This window comes from Centruroides vittatus, unplaced genomic scaffold (assembly GCF_030686945.1).
Source record: "Centruroides vittatus isolate TY-2023 unplaced genomic scaffold, ASM3068694v2 contig_846, whole genome shotgun sequence".
NCBI lineage: Eukaryota > Metazoa > Arthropoda > Arachnida > Scorpiones > Buthidae > Centruroides > Centruroides vittatus.
The window spans coordinates 1,169,550-1,187,550 of NW_027122551.1; the positions used below are offsets into that span (position 1 = coordinate 1,169,550).

Genomic DNA, 18,001 nt, shown 5'->3' on the forward strand with positions numbered 1-18,001 from the left:
TACCACTCTGGTGGACCTGGAATCAAATCCGTACAGGTTGAAAAATCCCCAGGAATTTTTCAGGGGTGGTCCGGTCAGATATGTTAGCCCCCATCCCTCACCACCCACCACTCCATTGTGGGTCTGGCTGAACCCATAATGGTCCTCTTAGTGCCACAGGGTGGAAAGAGTCAAAAAAGAAAAAAATATATATATTTTCTCTTGTTGAAAGACTTTGAAGTATTCTTAGAAAAACTTTTCTATGAAATTCACACTTGATGATGACAATCATGATGTCCTTACCATATATTGTTCTCCACATTTCGAAACCATAAAACACAATGTTTCTTCTTACTCATTTTAAAAGAGGAAAGGAAAAGGTTGTCAGTGAAACAACCTTTTCTTTTTCCCAACCTTCCCTATGATAACCACTCAACCCTGCCTCCAGTGCTCCTTGCCAACGCTTACTTCTTTTTGCCTTCCTAGATTTACTCACAACCCACTTTGGAAACCACTGATTTAGCACATCAGGAACCACAGTAACTCCTCAAGAGATTTGTCCTTTGACAAAAGCTGAACCCAGAAAAGGTCAAAGAAACAGAAAGAAGGTTTGTGGATGGTAGCATACTATAATAAAACCCCATGTAACATTTGTAATGGTCTTTTGCTGACCTATAGGCCTTACGCTTTTGTTTTTTTAAAGTTTTCAAAGACATTCTGGTGAAGAAACAACTCAAAGCTCAAGCTCGTGCTACGAAGAAAGCTAAGTTTAATGTGCAAATGAGAATATAGGATAGGAATGCTCAACATTAGGCTTGTTCTAAAATGTGTGAGTCAAGTGAAGAGCCAATGAATGAAACAGATATCCCCTATAGAGATGAATGTCATCAATGATGATGACAATCATGATGAAGACACAGCAAGCCTGTCCAGTAACAAATATGATATGGATGACTTTATTCTGGAAAAAGTAAGAGCAATGCACATTTTGTTGCAAGGAATGAAATTTCTTCCTTTCATTGCAACATTCAATATTGAAGTGAACTCACTCAGCAAAATTAAATCACAAACAACCAAACACCTTAAGTTGCTGAGAAAAATTTAATAAATAACAAACGTTTTCAGCCAAATCTGTTGGCCATCATCAGGTTAAACAAATTCGAATGCAAACACAAAATGGAACAAAAAATTTAAATACAAATAAATAAAATAACGGATAAAATATACATATAAGAAAGTAAAAATTAAATATAAATAACAAAAATATATAAAAAAATATGTATAGGTTAAATAATAAACTACACGAAACTCTAATAAATGCAAGAAGTGCATTTATCAATAAATTATACGAAATTCTGACAAATACAAGATATGCAGTGATAACAAAATCAAGGCATTAAATTAAGAGCTATCAAACCTCTTAATTAAATATTTCCATGCCGAAGGCAACCCTTCGGCATCCCTGGCATTAATGCAGGCATTATGTAATCTGCTCTTAAATATTTCAATTTTTTCGGCGCAAAACGCTAAAGTCGGTGAGTGTACAGGTTTAATGATGTCTGCTTCACCCCACTTGACTACCGAGCCTTCAACCTGTGCCATCTGAGATAGAATTGTGGCGTTAGATCTTTTGCTGATGTTGTATTTGTGCTCCCTCAATCTGATCCCTAAGCTTCTATTAGTAACTCCAATGTAGTTTTTATTAATGCCTAGTTCTTGGTTTTCATAAGGAATTTTGTACACTCCAGCCATTCTTTCTTTATCAATACGGTCTTTGTCGTTCCTTAATAATTTGTACAAGTTGGGAGCCCTCTTGAAAATTAACTTGGTATTTTTGCGAGCTGAGATTTCCTTCATGATAGCTTCTTTCTTTCTGTCATACGTGAACTTAGTGAATTTGCGGAAATCCCTTCCTTGAGCTTTTGTTTTGTTATTCTTGTAGTTTTTGATTAGTGTGGTTATCATATCCGCCCTGTACCCTAGAGTTCTAGCGATATGCGATATCCTGTAGATTTCTTTTTGTCTATCAACCACACTACTGCAGTAGAGAAAAGCCCTGCGAACAAGGGCACGGAAAGCAGCCATTTTGTATTGGTAAGGATCATTCGAACGCGATGGAATGTACAAAGGGCTATGCGTTGGTTTTACGTACACTTTAGTAATCAAATGTCCTTCCTTGAATTCGATGTCAATGTCTAAAAAATGTATCCGTGAGGAACACGTCTGTTCAATCTTTAGCATGAGGCCGTCATCGTTGTTGTTGATTCTATTAATAAATTCCTCGATTTTCCGGTCATTTTTCCATATTACAAGGACATCGTCTACGTATCTTTTAAAATACATAATGTCATTCATGAAGCTTACAATAAAGTCTTCATGAAGCTTCATGAATGACATTATGTATTTTAAAAGATACGTAGACGATGTCCTTGTAATATGGAAAAATGACCGGAAAATCGAGGAATTTATTAATAGAATCAACAACAACGATGACGGCCTCATGCTAAAGATTGAACAGACGTGTTCCTCACGGATACATTTTTTAGACATTGACATCGAATTCAAGGAAGGACATTTGATTACTAAAGTGTACGTAAAACCAACGCATAGCCCTTTGTACATTCCATCGCGTTCGAATGATCCTTACCAATACAAAATGGCTGCTTTCCGTGCCCTTGTTCGCAGGGCTTTTCTCTACTGCAGTAGTGTGGTTGATAGACAAAAAGAAATCTACAGGATATCGCATATCGCTAGAACTCTAGGGTACAGGGCGGATATGATAACCACACTAATCAAAAACTACAAGAATAACAAAACAAAAGCTCAAGGAAGGGATTTCCGCAAATTCACTAAGTTCACGTATGACAGAAAGAAAGAAGCTATCATGAAGGAAATCTCAGCTCGCAAAAATACCAAGTTAATTTTCAAGAGGGCTCCCAACTTGTACAAATTATTAAGGAACGACAAAGACCGTATTGATAAAGAAAGAATGGCTGAAGTGTACAAAATTCCTTATGAAAACCAAGAACTAGGCATTAATAAAAACTACATTGGAGTTACTAATAGAAGCTTAGGGATCAGATTGAGGGAGCACAAATACAACATCAGCAAAAGATCTAACGCCACAATTCTATCTCAGATGGCACAGGTTGAAGGCTCGGTAGTCAAGTGGGGTGAAGCAGACATCATTAAACCTGTACACTCACCGACTTTAGCGTTTTGCGCCGAAAAAATTGAAATATTTAAGAGCAGATTACATAATGCCTGCATTAATGCCAGGGATGCCGAAGGGTTGCCTTCGGCATGGAAATATTTAATTAAGAGGTTTGATAGCTCTTAATTTAATGCCTTGATTTTGTTATCACTGCATATCTTGTATTTGTCAGAATTTCGTATAATTTATTGATAAATGCACTTCTTGCATTTTTGTTCCATTTTGTGTTTGCATTCGAATTTGTTTAACCTGATGATGGCCAACAGATTTGGCTGAAAACGTTTGTTATTTATTAAATTTTTCTCAGCAACTTAAGGTGTTTGGTTGTTTGCAACATTCAATATTCATGATGAAAAAATGCTAAATTGAAAGCGTGCATTATAGGCTCAATAAAGCCCATAGCTGTGCTCAAGATCATAGTGTGTCCATTAGTTACTACTATTAAAAATTTAAATAAATTCAAATTATGTGAATTTTTTAAATGTGGTGGCCACTGATGGATTGGACAGATAGGATATGGAAATTCAACACTCAGACGATCAATCTGCCAAGTGAGAATGCCTCCCAGGAGGACTATCTACAGGAACTGGCCAGCATTTAAATGTTTGACAAATGAAGAAAATCCAGATTTCACATAGACAGCTTGTTGGTGAGGAGCAAACCTGCAACCAACTACTAGTGTTTGGTGGTTTTATCCACTCAGCTACTTGTGGCTGTCTGACCAGCAATGAGGTTCAAGCATTTTGTGATTTATTTATTTATTTCTAACATTTTTATAAAATGATGATAAATAAATATTTATAACTCAATTATACATAATAATTAAGTTAGGATTGTTATAAGTATATAAGTATAGTATTAGTGTGTACAGGCACAATGAAGTGACGTTTATTTTTCCAACACTAGGCTAGTTGAATCTTTATTTAGTTAGAACGTGTTTTTCTACATCGACGTTTCGGGCTTCAGCCCCTCATCAGCTAACTAAACATATATAAAAAAATATATTTTCTACATGACATAAATAAAAATCAAAAAACTAAAAACTCATATAAATTCTTTGTAGACTATACCTTGCTTTAGCATGGGTACTATACACACAGCAGAAATCTGACGACACTTAGGTTTTACATTTTCAATATCCATTTTTTCATTTTCAATATCAATTTTTTCACGCAACGTTAACTCCATAAAAAACGAAACCTTTTTTTTTCATTTTATTACATAAATAAGATAACTTCTGTAGAAATTAAAAAGTTAAAAACCAAAATTTACAAATTCCAAAGGTCGTTTTTACTACCTCATCGACCAATCCGACAATTTGCATATAGCACTGTGTGCCGTAAGTTGCACCTATTAACAAATTAATTAGCCGACATTTAGAAACCCTTAAGGGAATTACAAAGATTTTTAATTTTCAATTTTTTATATTACAATAAATCACTATTTGGCTTAACGTTTACTCTGTATATTTTTTCTCTTTATCTAATTTACATAACATTAATACGGAACATTAATTCATTAAATAATTCTGTCTTTACCATTCGATTATCGCAAATTATAATAATTTAGTACATTTCTTCATATTATTTTCATTATATTATTTTTAACCAATTATTATGAATTTTAACACTTAAGTTTTTATTTATACAACCTTGGTTTTTGTTTCGTAGTATTTCAACGCTTTCTTTAAATTTTCTATCATAAATCCTTTTCTCTTTATGTAAAATCTGTATATTTGATTGATTTATATTACAATTATTGATTACACAATGATCATAAAAAGCTGAGTTCAAACGACTATATTTTAAATCGGATATGTGTTCTTTGACACGCGTTTTTAATGTTCTTTTGGTTTCGCCTATGTAAAAACTATTATCTCACAAGTACAGGGTATTTTATAAACGACATTTTTAATTTCATTTTTATCTTCTATATTATTTGTTGAACGTTGTTTCTGATTTAATCTAGATATTAAATTTTTATAATTTGGTGCAAGCTGTATGTTATTTTTTCTAAGTTCTTTATTAATTTTTTCATATACACATTTTATATATGGAAAACTTAAGTATTTAATTTTTTTATTATTTGCATCTTTTTTGGAAGGGAAAGGGCCTTTATTATGTATGTTTTTTTGCCAATTGTTAATTAATCTTGTAGGATATCCATTCAAACTAAATTTCTTTTTTAGACCGTTTATATATTTCTGATTTGTTTCCTGTTCGCTGGTTCTACTAAGTATATTCATATATTCCATATAAAAGATATTCCTTTTTATATGTAAAGGGATATTTGAACGATAATTCAGTGTCTTATTAACTGAACATTGTTTCCTAAACGGTTCAAGTATTAATTTTCTATCTTTCCGTTTAATCATCACATCAAGGTATGCTATGCTGTTATCAGTTTTTTCTTTTTCTATAGTAAACTTAATTTCATTATGGATACCGTTAATTAATTCTTCTATCTTGTCTATTGTTGTTTCAGCTTCGTTATATACTATTAGTATGTCATCAACGTATCTTCTATAAAAATCTATACCCAAAATGTTTTTTATTTTAATATCGATTTCAATCATTATTAATTCCGCTAATTTCGGTCCTATAACTGACCCCATACTAATGCCGTCTTCTTGTGTGTAATATTTATTATTTAATTCTAGGTAATTACTCTTATAAGCAAACTCAATCAAATCTATAATATAAGGGTCTACATTCATTTTGTTTAACTGATTATTAATCAATTTCCATGTAATTGACGGATACATTTCAACAACGTCAATACTAGCTAACTTAGATGTGTTGTTTATCTGAACCTCTTTTAATTCTTGTAAAAATCCTTCCATATTTCGAATAGAACAGATTGAGTTTTCGTAGTCTTTAAGTTTTCCTTTTAGATATTTCTCTAAGTTATACAATACAGTAAATTTGAAGTCAACAATTGGTCGTACTTTTTCATTTTGTTTATGAGTTTTTAACTGAATATTTAATCTAGGGGTTCTTTCGTTATCCTCGGATAGTATAAATATCTTTTCGTTTTTGGTAACCTTTTTTTGTTTGTATAGTATATTAATTCGTTTTTTTAATTCTTCGTATATTATGTTTTTTGGATTTATCGGTAATTCTCTGAAATTCCCCTTATTTATAATTTCTAATTTTTTCGCTATTATCCAGTCTCTGGTTACAACTACAATTTGTTTTGACTTATCCGCTTTTATTATATTAAGGTTATTATCATTTAAATACTTGTACAGTTTTTCTATTTCAGCATTATATTTATAATAGTTTTTATCTCTAATTATTGTTCTATCTTTTTGCCTTATAATATGATGTTTTATAATATTACTTAAATTAATTTTCATTATCTCAGAATCTACTTCAGTCAGTCCTGCACAAGCTTTATCTAAGGTCGGTATTATATCTATTATTCTCCAGTTATTAGGACCATTAAAGTCTAATCCTTTTTGCATAACAGTTATGCAAAAAGGACTAAACTTTAATGGTCCTAATATACTTAGTAGAATATACTTAGTAGAACCAGCGAACAGGAAACAAATCAGAAATATATAAACGGTCTAAAAAAGAAATTTAGTTTGAATGGATATCCTACAAGATTAATTAACAATTGGCAAAAAAACATACATAATAAAGGCCCTTTCCCTTCCAAAAAAGATGCAAATAATAAAAAAATTAAATACTTAAGTTTTCCATATATAAAATGTGTATATGAAAAAATTAATAAAGAACTTAGAAAAAATAACATACAGCTTGCACCAAATTATAAAAATTTAATATCTAGATTAAATCAGAAACAACGTTCAACAAATAATATAGAAGATAAAAATGAAATTAAAAATGTCGTTTATAAAATACCCTGTACTTGTGAGATAATAGTTTTTACATAGGCGAAACCAAAAGAACATTAAAAACGCGTGTCAAAGAACACATATCCGATTTAAAATATAGTCGTTTGAACTCAGCTTTTTATGATCATTGTGTAATCAATAATTGTAATATAAATCAATCAAATATACAGATTTTACATAAAGAGAAAAGGATTTATGATAGAAAATTTAAAGAAAGCGTTGAAATACTACGAAACAAAAACCAAGGTTGTATAAATAAAAACTTAAGTGTTAAAATTCATAATAATTGGTTAAAAATAATATAATGAAAATAATATGAAGAAATGTACTAAATTATTATAATTTGCGATAATCGAATGGTAAAGACAGAATTATTTAATGAATTAATGTTCCGTATTAATGTTATGTAAATTAGATAAAGAGAAAAAATATACAGAGTAAACGTTAAGCCAAATAGTGATTTATTGTAATATAAAAAATTGAAAATTAAAAATCTTTGTAATTCCCTTAAGGGTTTCTAAATGTCGGCTAATTAATTTGTTAATAGGTGCAACTTACGGCACACAGTGCTATATGCAAATTGTCGGATTGGTCGATGAGGTAGTAAAAACGACCTTTGGAATTTGTAAATTTTGGTTTTTAACTTTTTAATTTCTACAGAAGTTATCTTATTTATGTAATAAAATGAAAAAAAAAGGTTTCGTTTTTTATGGAGTTAACGTTGCGTGAAAAAATTGATATTGAAAATGAAAAAATGGATATTGAAAATGTAAAACCTAAGTGTCGTCAGATTTCTGGTGTGTATAGTACCCATGCTAAAGCAAGGTATAGTCTACAAAGAATTTATATGAGTTTTTAGTTTTTTGATTTTTATTTATGTCATGTAGAAAATATATTTTTTTATATATGTTTAGTTAGCTGATGAGGGGCTGAAGCCCGAAACGTCGATGTAGAAAAACACGTTCTAACTAAATAAAGATTCAACTAGCCTAGTGTTGGAAAAATAAACGTCACTTCATTGTGCCTGTACACACTAATCAAACACAACACGGTTTCGACAAAATCAAGTATAGTATTGTTATAAGTATAGTAATTATTTGAAAAGATTTCTAATATGAGAAATTTTTCTATATAATATAAAAAAATGTCCAAGTTGCTTCAAATTCAATATTTATTGACTTCTTTGATAGATTTTGGTCATTTACACAAAATTTCTCGATTACATAATGTATGAAAATAGTCTAATGATTTTTATTTCCATTTAACATAATTGGCACACTGCAGTTCCTTTAAGAATATTCCAAGTTAGAAAATAGAAATCATAGATTATTATTATTATTATTATATATCTATATTGTGTATAAAAAAATTATACAATATCAATTATTTAGCAGAAGAAAGCAATCAATTTGGTAATTAAAAATTAGTGGGACGACAGCTTTTAATAAAAATTATAAATTCATAATTTTTTAAAAATTGTGTCATTAATTTTGTATCACAATGCTTCTCACTTTTAAATCTGCAACCTCTAGAATCTATAATGGCATTTTTGTGACTCGTACAATAATTAACAGAATATTAAAAAAATTATTTAAGAATGTGATTATCATTGAAGAAATCAAATGAAATAATGTATCATTTCATTTATGAGTCTCATGAATGCTCTAGAAAGTTGCAGTTTCAAATTTAAGAAACTGTATGTGAACATTATTAACAAATCCTGACTAGACAAATTTCAATTAAACGTAACTGTATCACTTTATACAGTAAATATTAAAATATACGGCAAAATGCTGCAGCAATATATAAATAATTTTTTTGTTAAATAATTATATAGAAAGTATAGGAGAAATAATGTATCGAAAACAAAGAATAACTTATGTAAAAATACTCATTTGAATTTTTCATTAACAATTAAAATATATGAAAGTTTTATGATATGCTACACAATGTTGTCCTAAACAACAGTCTTAATGTAATTGTTCCTGAGATTTTTGCCACTTTGAAAAACATTTTAACATTTCAATAGTTGTTAAAAGTAAACAATGTCAATTGGATTTTACAAGAATTAAGAATTTCGGTTGCGTGGTATATTATTAAAAGAAATTATATCTGAAAATGTCCAGTGTTACAATATAAATACTATATCTTACTTGCTCCCTAAGATTTTATAAATTTACATTTATACCTGACTGCATGTAAAGAGTACAGAACAGGAATTCCTTATAGGCCTAGAGAGAAGTACTTTCATTTGCAATGTCTCGAGACAGTACGTCATGTTCTATAGATGTTACATTCAGACAAGAATCCTGTGGATCTCTGTATGAATTTGAAAACTTCTCATTTATATTTATTATGTATTCATCTCTGTTTTCATTTTCTGGAGTTCTTTTATCTCCTCCACTATATTCCAAACTGCTTCCACTGAAGGCACTAGTGACTGTGTTTGAATGTGGAAGAGTTAAAAAAGAAGATTCTGTTGGAGACTCATTTAAAGGTAACCAGGTCGGAGCACCCCGAGTTTCTTCTTCAATCAGCTGAAATTCGGTAGCATTCCTCTTCCCTTTTGATAGTCTGTCTTTACACTTGTGAAATATTATATATCCAACAAGAAATGCCTAATTGGAAGTATATTATATTTAATATATTTTGTAATATAAATTTTTATTTATATTAAAATGTTATTTATTGTTTAAAAAGTTATATTATAAAAAATAGATTTAGTCTTAATAAAGTGCTATTTTTAAATTTTCACACTTTTCTAAATATTTCAATTCAAAATTTTTTCAATTGTAAGATTTAAAATATTACCAGTACTAATAAAAGCTATTTAAAAATTAAGTGTTTAAATACCTCAGTTAAATATGATATAACAAAATGCACCAGAGCAATGCCAACTAATTGCAAACGGAATGCCCATGTAGTACCTTCCATTTCCATCTTAAGAAAGAAAAAGAGAGAAAACACAATTAGATTTTATGAATTAAAATTCAAATCATATGAATTAATTTATAATAAACACTTTCCATTTTAATGCTTTAAATTACAAAAATTTTTACATAAAATATGAATATACAGAATGCATAGTAGAGTCCTTGTATATCCACATAACTAACAAATGCAGATAACTACAGTCACAACTGTGATGTATAGGTATAGTAAAGTGATTATGCACCACAAGGAGACTGCTTGCAGTGTTCCTAGCAATAAAATTTATAAGTTATTGCTCTTATCTTAAAAACAAAACACAATATGGAAAAAAGTCAATTACAAAGTTGTAGAGCATGACCAATTTAGTAGGAAAGGACACCCCACATACTGAACAGTGTAAACAGAAAGTGTGTGAAATATTAACGTGTACATCAAACACAGATAGTAAACTGTATTTCTAATATGTTCATTCAAGTGTTCTCGTCATTTCTCATGTGTTTATTTACAGTATGTGCATTCCTCATTTTCCAATGTCTTTGTGCTGCATTCACTCATTATTGTGTGTCGTATATTGTGCATTGTTCATATTTCAGTATATAAGGACTTTACTACGCACCCTATATATTCAATGTCTTCTCCAAGAGTAATAAACATGTTATCAAAACTCTCTGTATCTGAATTCCCAGTAAAACCTATGTAATGTTAGTACTCATTGTGATATCTGATTTAAATAGTTTTGATTTTCTTTAAAGTGTATTTGAAAACTGTACTAATGACGTTTCCTTTATCTGTTTTAGTTTGTTTGAGTGGCATTGCATTTGCATTCTACTGTAGTATAATTTATTGATTTTTATTACAAAATTAAATTACAAAATTTGCAATCTTAAATGAGAAATTTAGTATGTGAGAATTTTCCTTAGACTATTAAAAAATATATACAATAAAGGAATAAAAAGAGTAGATTATTTTAATACAGCATAGGATATTCTAGAACAACAAGGATTTAACTGCTTTTGCAAGGCTCTGGACAGTTCCAAACCCTCACTAAAATTTGCATTAAAATATTTTTTTTGAAAGAAAAAAAAATAAATAATAAACAATGTGAGTCCCAAGTGTGAACATGAGTTAGAGAGTAGGTCAATGTCATTCTGGACAGTTTGAACTTTGACTCTGACACTTGTATACAAATGATTGAAGTTAAACTGAATCAAGAAACTGGAAAATTTAATAAAAGAAAAATGTTACATGTAGCAGTTAAAATTCCAAAATGTTCGAACAGAAACCATAATGTTCTAAAATATGAGTGCAAGTTTTGAAGTTCCATCAACATCTCCTGGTCAGAATTGAGAATGGTGTTGAGTTGAATACTGAAGATCAATTTTTCTTGTGACCTGATCTGATCTTGTTTCCATCTGAAACAAGGGAAGAAACCAATTGAGAAACGATGAGAGGGAATCAGAACAAATCACAGTAAGAAATTTGGGGATGAAATCCTTTAAATAATCCAAATTTCAAAGACAAAGTGCAAGTTTCTGTCATTTTACAATTTCAACGTAACCTGTGCACACCCCTCACTATTCTCTGTGTCAACATCCTTGCTGAAGTTCAGTTGTTCCTGTCATCTTCATTGTCTTCCATCTGCCGGGCTTGCTAGTGACAATCCGAGGGTCATTGACACTGCCAGTACTTCACCAGAACCAGCAAAATCTCTCAAACTTTGTCAAAGTGATACTTGACTATAAGAAAGAGTAAGCTCCCATGTTATATCAAAATAAACGAATTTCAATTGTAAAGGTGCTTGTGTCAGTGTGTTCAACACCACAACCCAGATACCATTCTAAACCCCATGTACATCCTGACTTGAGTCTAGCTGACTCCCCCCTTTTCTGGTTGGCAATCCTTATACTTGAAAGATAGTTTTTAAAAAAACACTGATGTTTTTTGAATAAGACATTTAAAAAAATTTGTTTAAAGATAAATATCTCTTAAAGATGTCTAAAGGTACTTGGAATTTAGACTGTTAAGGTTATAGGTCATTTAAAAAAGCAGATATGATTTTACTTTCCCAGCTGTTATGTAAATAGCACAAAAAAGTATTGCAATTGTGTCAAATTTGACCATCAGGTTTTTGCAAACCTCATGTGGAAGGAGTTTGTTACTTCTTTAAGTTTAGAGAGTCAGGTTTGCAAAAACCTGACCCTCTAAACTCAAAGTAACAAAAAGAAGAGGAAAAAATTCCATGGAATAAGGTATAAAAGACATTGACTTGATGGTTAAAGATTGAGGGGGTGGGGAGATAGAGAGGGGTCAAGTGTCACAGCAGAGTCAGAGTTATTGAAATTTTACAAATTGGTATTCACAGTTTTAAAAAATAATTCCTATCCACAAAATTAAACCTTTTTATAATAATTAATAATAATGTAACTTATATTATTAATATTATCAAAAAAGATTAAGAATCATTGTTGTTTAAAACAATAATACTGAAACTAAAATATTTTGAAGATTTATTTTTACCTTTAATTAGTTATTTTTTTCTTATTTTGAAATCAATATTTATGTTTGGAAGACTAAAGCTTATTTAAAGAATAACATGATTTCTACTGTATCTTAAATTTATATAAATACAGTAGAGCATCGATTATCCGACCCCCGATCAACCATCACATCGGTTAACCGACCGCGTTCTAGTCAGCAAATTCAAATGTCCGCTAGTGATGTAGCGCTACAATATTTGGCTATGTCTTGGCTACTTTAATATTATTTTTGTTAAATTTTAGCATGTTTTAGCTGGCAACATTGGCTTGACCATGAAAGGGAAGCCAGTATTTAAACGAGGCTTAATTTTATTTAACAACGCTATCCAATAGCTGTTTTTAAAATGTGTGCGAGATTTAGCGGCAAAAAACGAGTGTCAGCTGTGAAGCAAAAGAAAATTTTGGACTCCTTTTTCTAATGTATAGGCCTACTTTATGTAAAATATGTAACCCGAATATATTTTTCAATATACAGTACAGTACTGTATTTATTTTGTGCAAAATAAAGAAATAATTTTTAACGATAAAATAGCAACAATTATTATTTAAAAAAAAAAAAAAATTGTTAGGCTTAACATCAATGAAACTTCAACATGAAGTAGGTTAATAGCAATATACTATCAATAATACACTAATTACATGAGATATACTAATATACTATACTAATAATGTATTTTTTCATACTTTTTGGTTATCCGTTTTTTCAGTTATCCGACCAACCCCAGTCCCCAATTGAGTCGGATAATCGATGCTCTACTGTATTATGTAATAATAAATAAGTAAACAAATGAAAAGAAAATCAAGAATATAAATCTTTAAAAACTAGTTTTAAGATTTCTATTCTTTAAAACCAGATTTAAAGAAGAAAGTATAAGTTAAAGATAAACTTGGTTTTAAAAATAAAGAATTTTAATATTGTGAAGTTATATAAATTAAAGCATACATGAATAAATCAAAATTCAAATCCTAATGCTAAATATAAGCCAAATATCCAGATTTTTGAGATACATTTGCATTATAAAAAATAGTATAAATATCTGAAAATCTGGCTATATTTGATATATCATTTAATATATTTAAAGAAAGCACTATTTAAAAATATTTTTTTTACTTACTTCAAATGAATCAGCTAGCCATTGATGAGGTTTAAGAACAAGATATAAAGTGAAGGCAGTCATAACAATCAATGATATTAAAAAAAATACTAGAAATAAAGAAATAAAAAGTTGTAAATATAAAAATTTCAAAAATGATTTACAAAATATACATTAACAATATAAGCTCACAGTTAGTAAAAAAAGATTTCCGGTAGGGTGCCCCTTTAGAATAAACTATAGCCAGTGTGATATATTGGAAGACAGAAACAGCAAACACAGCATAATTGTCATGGCACTTGTGGTCATCTTCATCCTTTGAAACATGAGGCTTATACCTATTTCATAAACATGATAATGTTTTCATCTATCTTTAATAAATTAAATTAACCAAAATTATCATGCTTTTTTAGCTTATATTTTATTTTTACCAAGGTTGCTGCCATAGAACCAGAACACCTAATACTTGGGCAATAATAACAAGAACTATCTGTGACAATAAGGATGAAAGTGGAGTGATGCCAATGAGACTGGACGGAGGTGGTCTTTTAACAAGAGAATCATAAGGTTGAGTTCGACCAACTAAAAATTAAAGGTTAAAAAGATCTTTAATTTCTCAAAAATTAAAAAAAATTTATATAAACAAAATTTTTAATTTAATTGAAACTCACACAATGCAGCAAATAAAGTAATTAAAAAGAGATCAATGTAGAGAAATTCCATATCTGTTAAATTGGAGTAGAGCTAAAAAAATATTTAAAAATATTTATGAAATTATTTCTTAAAATTAAAATTATTTTTAAACTTAAAATGAAATAAAATATTTGTAAAAAACATCAAGTTATTTTTAAAATCTATTTGTAATAAATCTTTATTAAATATTCTAATAATAATAATAATAATAAATAAATAAGCTTTATTTATAATAGGCATATGCCTGTTACAAGAGAATGGTTATATTATTACAAAATATTTGAGAATACAAATTACATAGAAACAATCAAAAAACAGTCTTTTACGTAAAAAAAAGAAACATTAAATATACTCATAACTCTGTTTGTACTTAACAAAGAACCAGTTACAAAGATATCGCATTTAGTTGACTAGTGACAAAATATTTTTGTGTGTAGTTATATAAATTATACATTGTATTACTTTTTGCTCTGTGAAAAAAAGATACATGGAATTTTCATTATTCATGAAGCCCAATACTTTGAGATTATATCGTTTTTTTAATTCTTGCGCCTTGTTACAAGTACAAAATAAATGAATTTTAGACAAAGCCTCATCACAACTAATACAATATAATTTAGAAAATTTGGAGTAATATTCTCAACAATAAAGCTGGAAGCACCTCATTATCTCTCAATAGACTGAGAAATTTAATGTAACCTTTAATAAAATACAGACCCAATCTAAATCTGTTCAATTCTAGATGGAATGCCAAACTAGGAATATTATAATCTAGAGAAAAAACTTTATGTATGAATTTATTTTGAATTATCTCTAGATTATTAAAATTAGATAGGCTCCAAATAGAAGCAGCATACCCAAAAGCATTTAAAATAATAGAACAAAACAGTTTGAACTGAACTCTAATATTACATATTTTCAGTTTAGTAAATAATTTAACTATATTATTAATCAAAGTAGTAGACTTTATCTTGACTTTCTTAAAATGTTTTTCAAATGACAGACAGAGTAAGCACCACACCCAAGAACATTATTTCTGGGACTATTAAAAGCTTTTCATTGTTGAGATAAAAAGACATATTTTCTTGGCAATCTAGAACCATTTTGGAAAATCATAATGAATGATTTTTTTTGGGTTAGTTTTCAATTTTAGTTTCTCACAATATTTTTCCAGAGCATATATTTTTTGTTGAAGCACAGCTGCGATCGGAACTAAAACTACTATATCATCAGCATATAAAATAGAATGTATTATTTCACCTTCAAAAGTAAAACCATCATTTTTGTTAACAAAACTGTCATTGAAATCATACATGTAAAAGTTAAATAAATAAGGGGACCACAGGTCACCCTGTAACAGTCCACGACTTATTTCAAAGGCTGGCCATAGACTATTGTTCTGTTTTATAATAATATCGCACTATCCAAAAAGCAAACCCACAGCTTTAATCATTTTAACATCTGCTCGGCATTTTGACATTTTATTTTGTAAATTTGATATCAGAACTGAATCATAAGACTTCTCTATATCCAAAAAAAGTGCAAATACTTTATGTCTTTTTCTTTGAAGTTGGAGTTGTATTAATGCCAGCAATACAAATAGTGCTATAAGAGTGCCACCATCTTTGTTAAAAGCATATTGGGTACTGTATCTATAGTTATTTGTTGCAGTCCATTTGTTAAATTTTGTCATTAATATAGATATATATAGCTTTTGAAATCCAGATAATAAAGCAATTGGTCTACAATTGACTGGTTGTGTTCTATCACCTTTTTTAAAAATCATATATAGAATAATTTTGTTCCATTCATTAGACACTATACCTATATTATATAAATCATTAAATATTCTGACCAAATACTCAACCATTGGCCTCAATAATTCCTTATTGCCAGATTTGGTATTGCATCATATCCCAGAGCAGTTTTTTTCTTTTAATTTGTTAATATAAGAATATAGGATATTCATATTACACAGTTCTTCATATGGTTTGATCATTATAAATTACACTCATTCTGTTATTAGTTGAATAACAAATTGAAAAATCATTAAAATAATTGTACCAATTATTCGGAGGAATTATTAGACTGTCAGCTGATTTTGGATATTTATGAAAACCATTTATAACTTTCCAAAAAAAATTTGGTATCCTTTTAGTCTATTAAAGAGTCACTTATAGTAGAAAAGTATTTTTTCTTTTTGGCTTTAATTATATTTCTATATATTTTTTTGTTTAGCAGATATTTTGTCAAGTATTAGGTCAAATTTGTCTTCCAAAATTGTTGTAAACTTTTTTGCTTTTTTATTTTGTAGTAATAGCATTTTTTATGGAACCAATTTTGTTTAAATTTGATTGACACATAATTCTTACTAGTTTTGAAATGAAACAACTGTAATAACTTCATCAGATAATTATAGTTCTTATACAGATTATTAGTCTTTTCCTGTGTTAACAATTCATTGGATTTAAAAGCCAATTCTCTTAGGAATCTTTGAATATTAAACTTTGCTCTCGGCCTATTGAATGATTTTGGGGGAAATTCAGATGGTTTCGTTAAGTTAGTTATATCCTTATTCCCTCTTAATACTAGATTTATAGGAAAGTGATCAGACACATTCATATTTAGAATTTCCATGGACAAACATTGGTCTGTCATAGATTGGGAACACACATTAAAATCTATAACAGATTTTCGCATATGAGAGATAAAGGTAAATTCAGCCAGGCAGTCACCTTTGATTCTACCATTCAGTTGGATTAAATTGTTTTCTTGTGCAAAGTTTAATAAAATATAAGCATCTGCAGTTACATTTTTATCTTTTGATATTCTTATATTTTTAATATCACTATTGCCTTTATATTTTAAATCCATGATTTCTCCAATGCAGATGTTATAATCACCACCAAATATCCAATAATTTATAACATTAGTCCATGGATCGATAGCTTTTTGTAAGTCTTGTACTATAAAAGCATTGGTTATATAACATGAGAATATCTTATCAAATATTTTCTTTACCAATAACATGAGACCACCAGATGGATGTCCAAATTTGCTAAATCTCAGCGCTTTACTAGTTAATATTGTATAGTCTTGTTCAAGGTATTTCTTATCTTCTTCGCACAAATCAATAATCCAGGTTTCTGTAAAACCGACAATAGAATAGTGTTTCATATAATTTCTTATAACTGCACTTTGAAGTTTTCCTTGTAATCCTTAAATATTTCAGAAACCAAATAATAGAAGCTAATTGGTTTATCAATCTCAATCTGTGTATTTATATTAATATTTATATCCTTTTTAACTGCATCTTGACAATATTGGAATTAATTAAAACTTTTTTCGTATTTATCTTGTTTAGTTCTAAGGATTTATTCAAATTTATCCTAAAAAAGTATCCAATTGAATAACTGTAGCTAGGTTGATATTATAGGTAAATATTTTCTTATCATAAATATAATAATCATCTCTAATGACTATTTTATTTTCTTTTATTCTTTCTTGTTTGATATTAGGCAATAATTTTTTCTGTCTGGCTCTAGATTTCCAGAATTTTTTAAAAATTAGATTTCTACTATATTCGGAATCTACTGATATTTTGACCATAGGATTAATACCTTTATCATTTAACCTAATTAAACTCTCCAAGGAACAGTTTTCAATTTCTAATATCTCTCTAATAAATTGG

The 18,001-nt window shown here is 29.1% G+C and overlaps 1 protein-coding gene across 2 annotated transcripts in view; it reads right to left on the bottom strand.

Annotated features, from left to right (window-relative positions):
- Positions 1-8,208: 8,208 nt before the first annotated feature.
- anne (anne boleyn) overlaps positions 8,209-18,001 on the bottom strand; it is a 133,241-nt gene continuing 123,448 nt past the window's right edge. For both annotated transcript variants that reach the window (XM_067278982.1, XM_067278981.1), the window contains exons 24-29: positions 14,289-14,361; positions 14,049-14,199; positions 13,810-13,955; positions 13,639-13,727; positions 9,909-9,995; positions 8,209-9,673 (exon numbers count right to left, since the gene is read on the bottom strand). In XM_067278982.1, the coding sequence (XP_067135083.1) occupies positions 9,287-9,673; positions 9,909-9,995; positions 13,639-13,727; positions 13,810-13,955; positions 14,049-14,199; positions 14,289-14,361 (933 nt within the window). In that variant the 3' untranslated portion in view covers positions 8,209-9,286. The remainder of the gene's footprint in view (positions 9,674-9,908; positions 9,996-13,638; positions 13,728-13,809; positions 13,956-14,048; positions 14,200-14,288; positions 14,362-18,001) is intronic.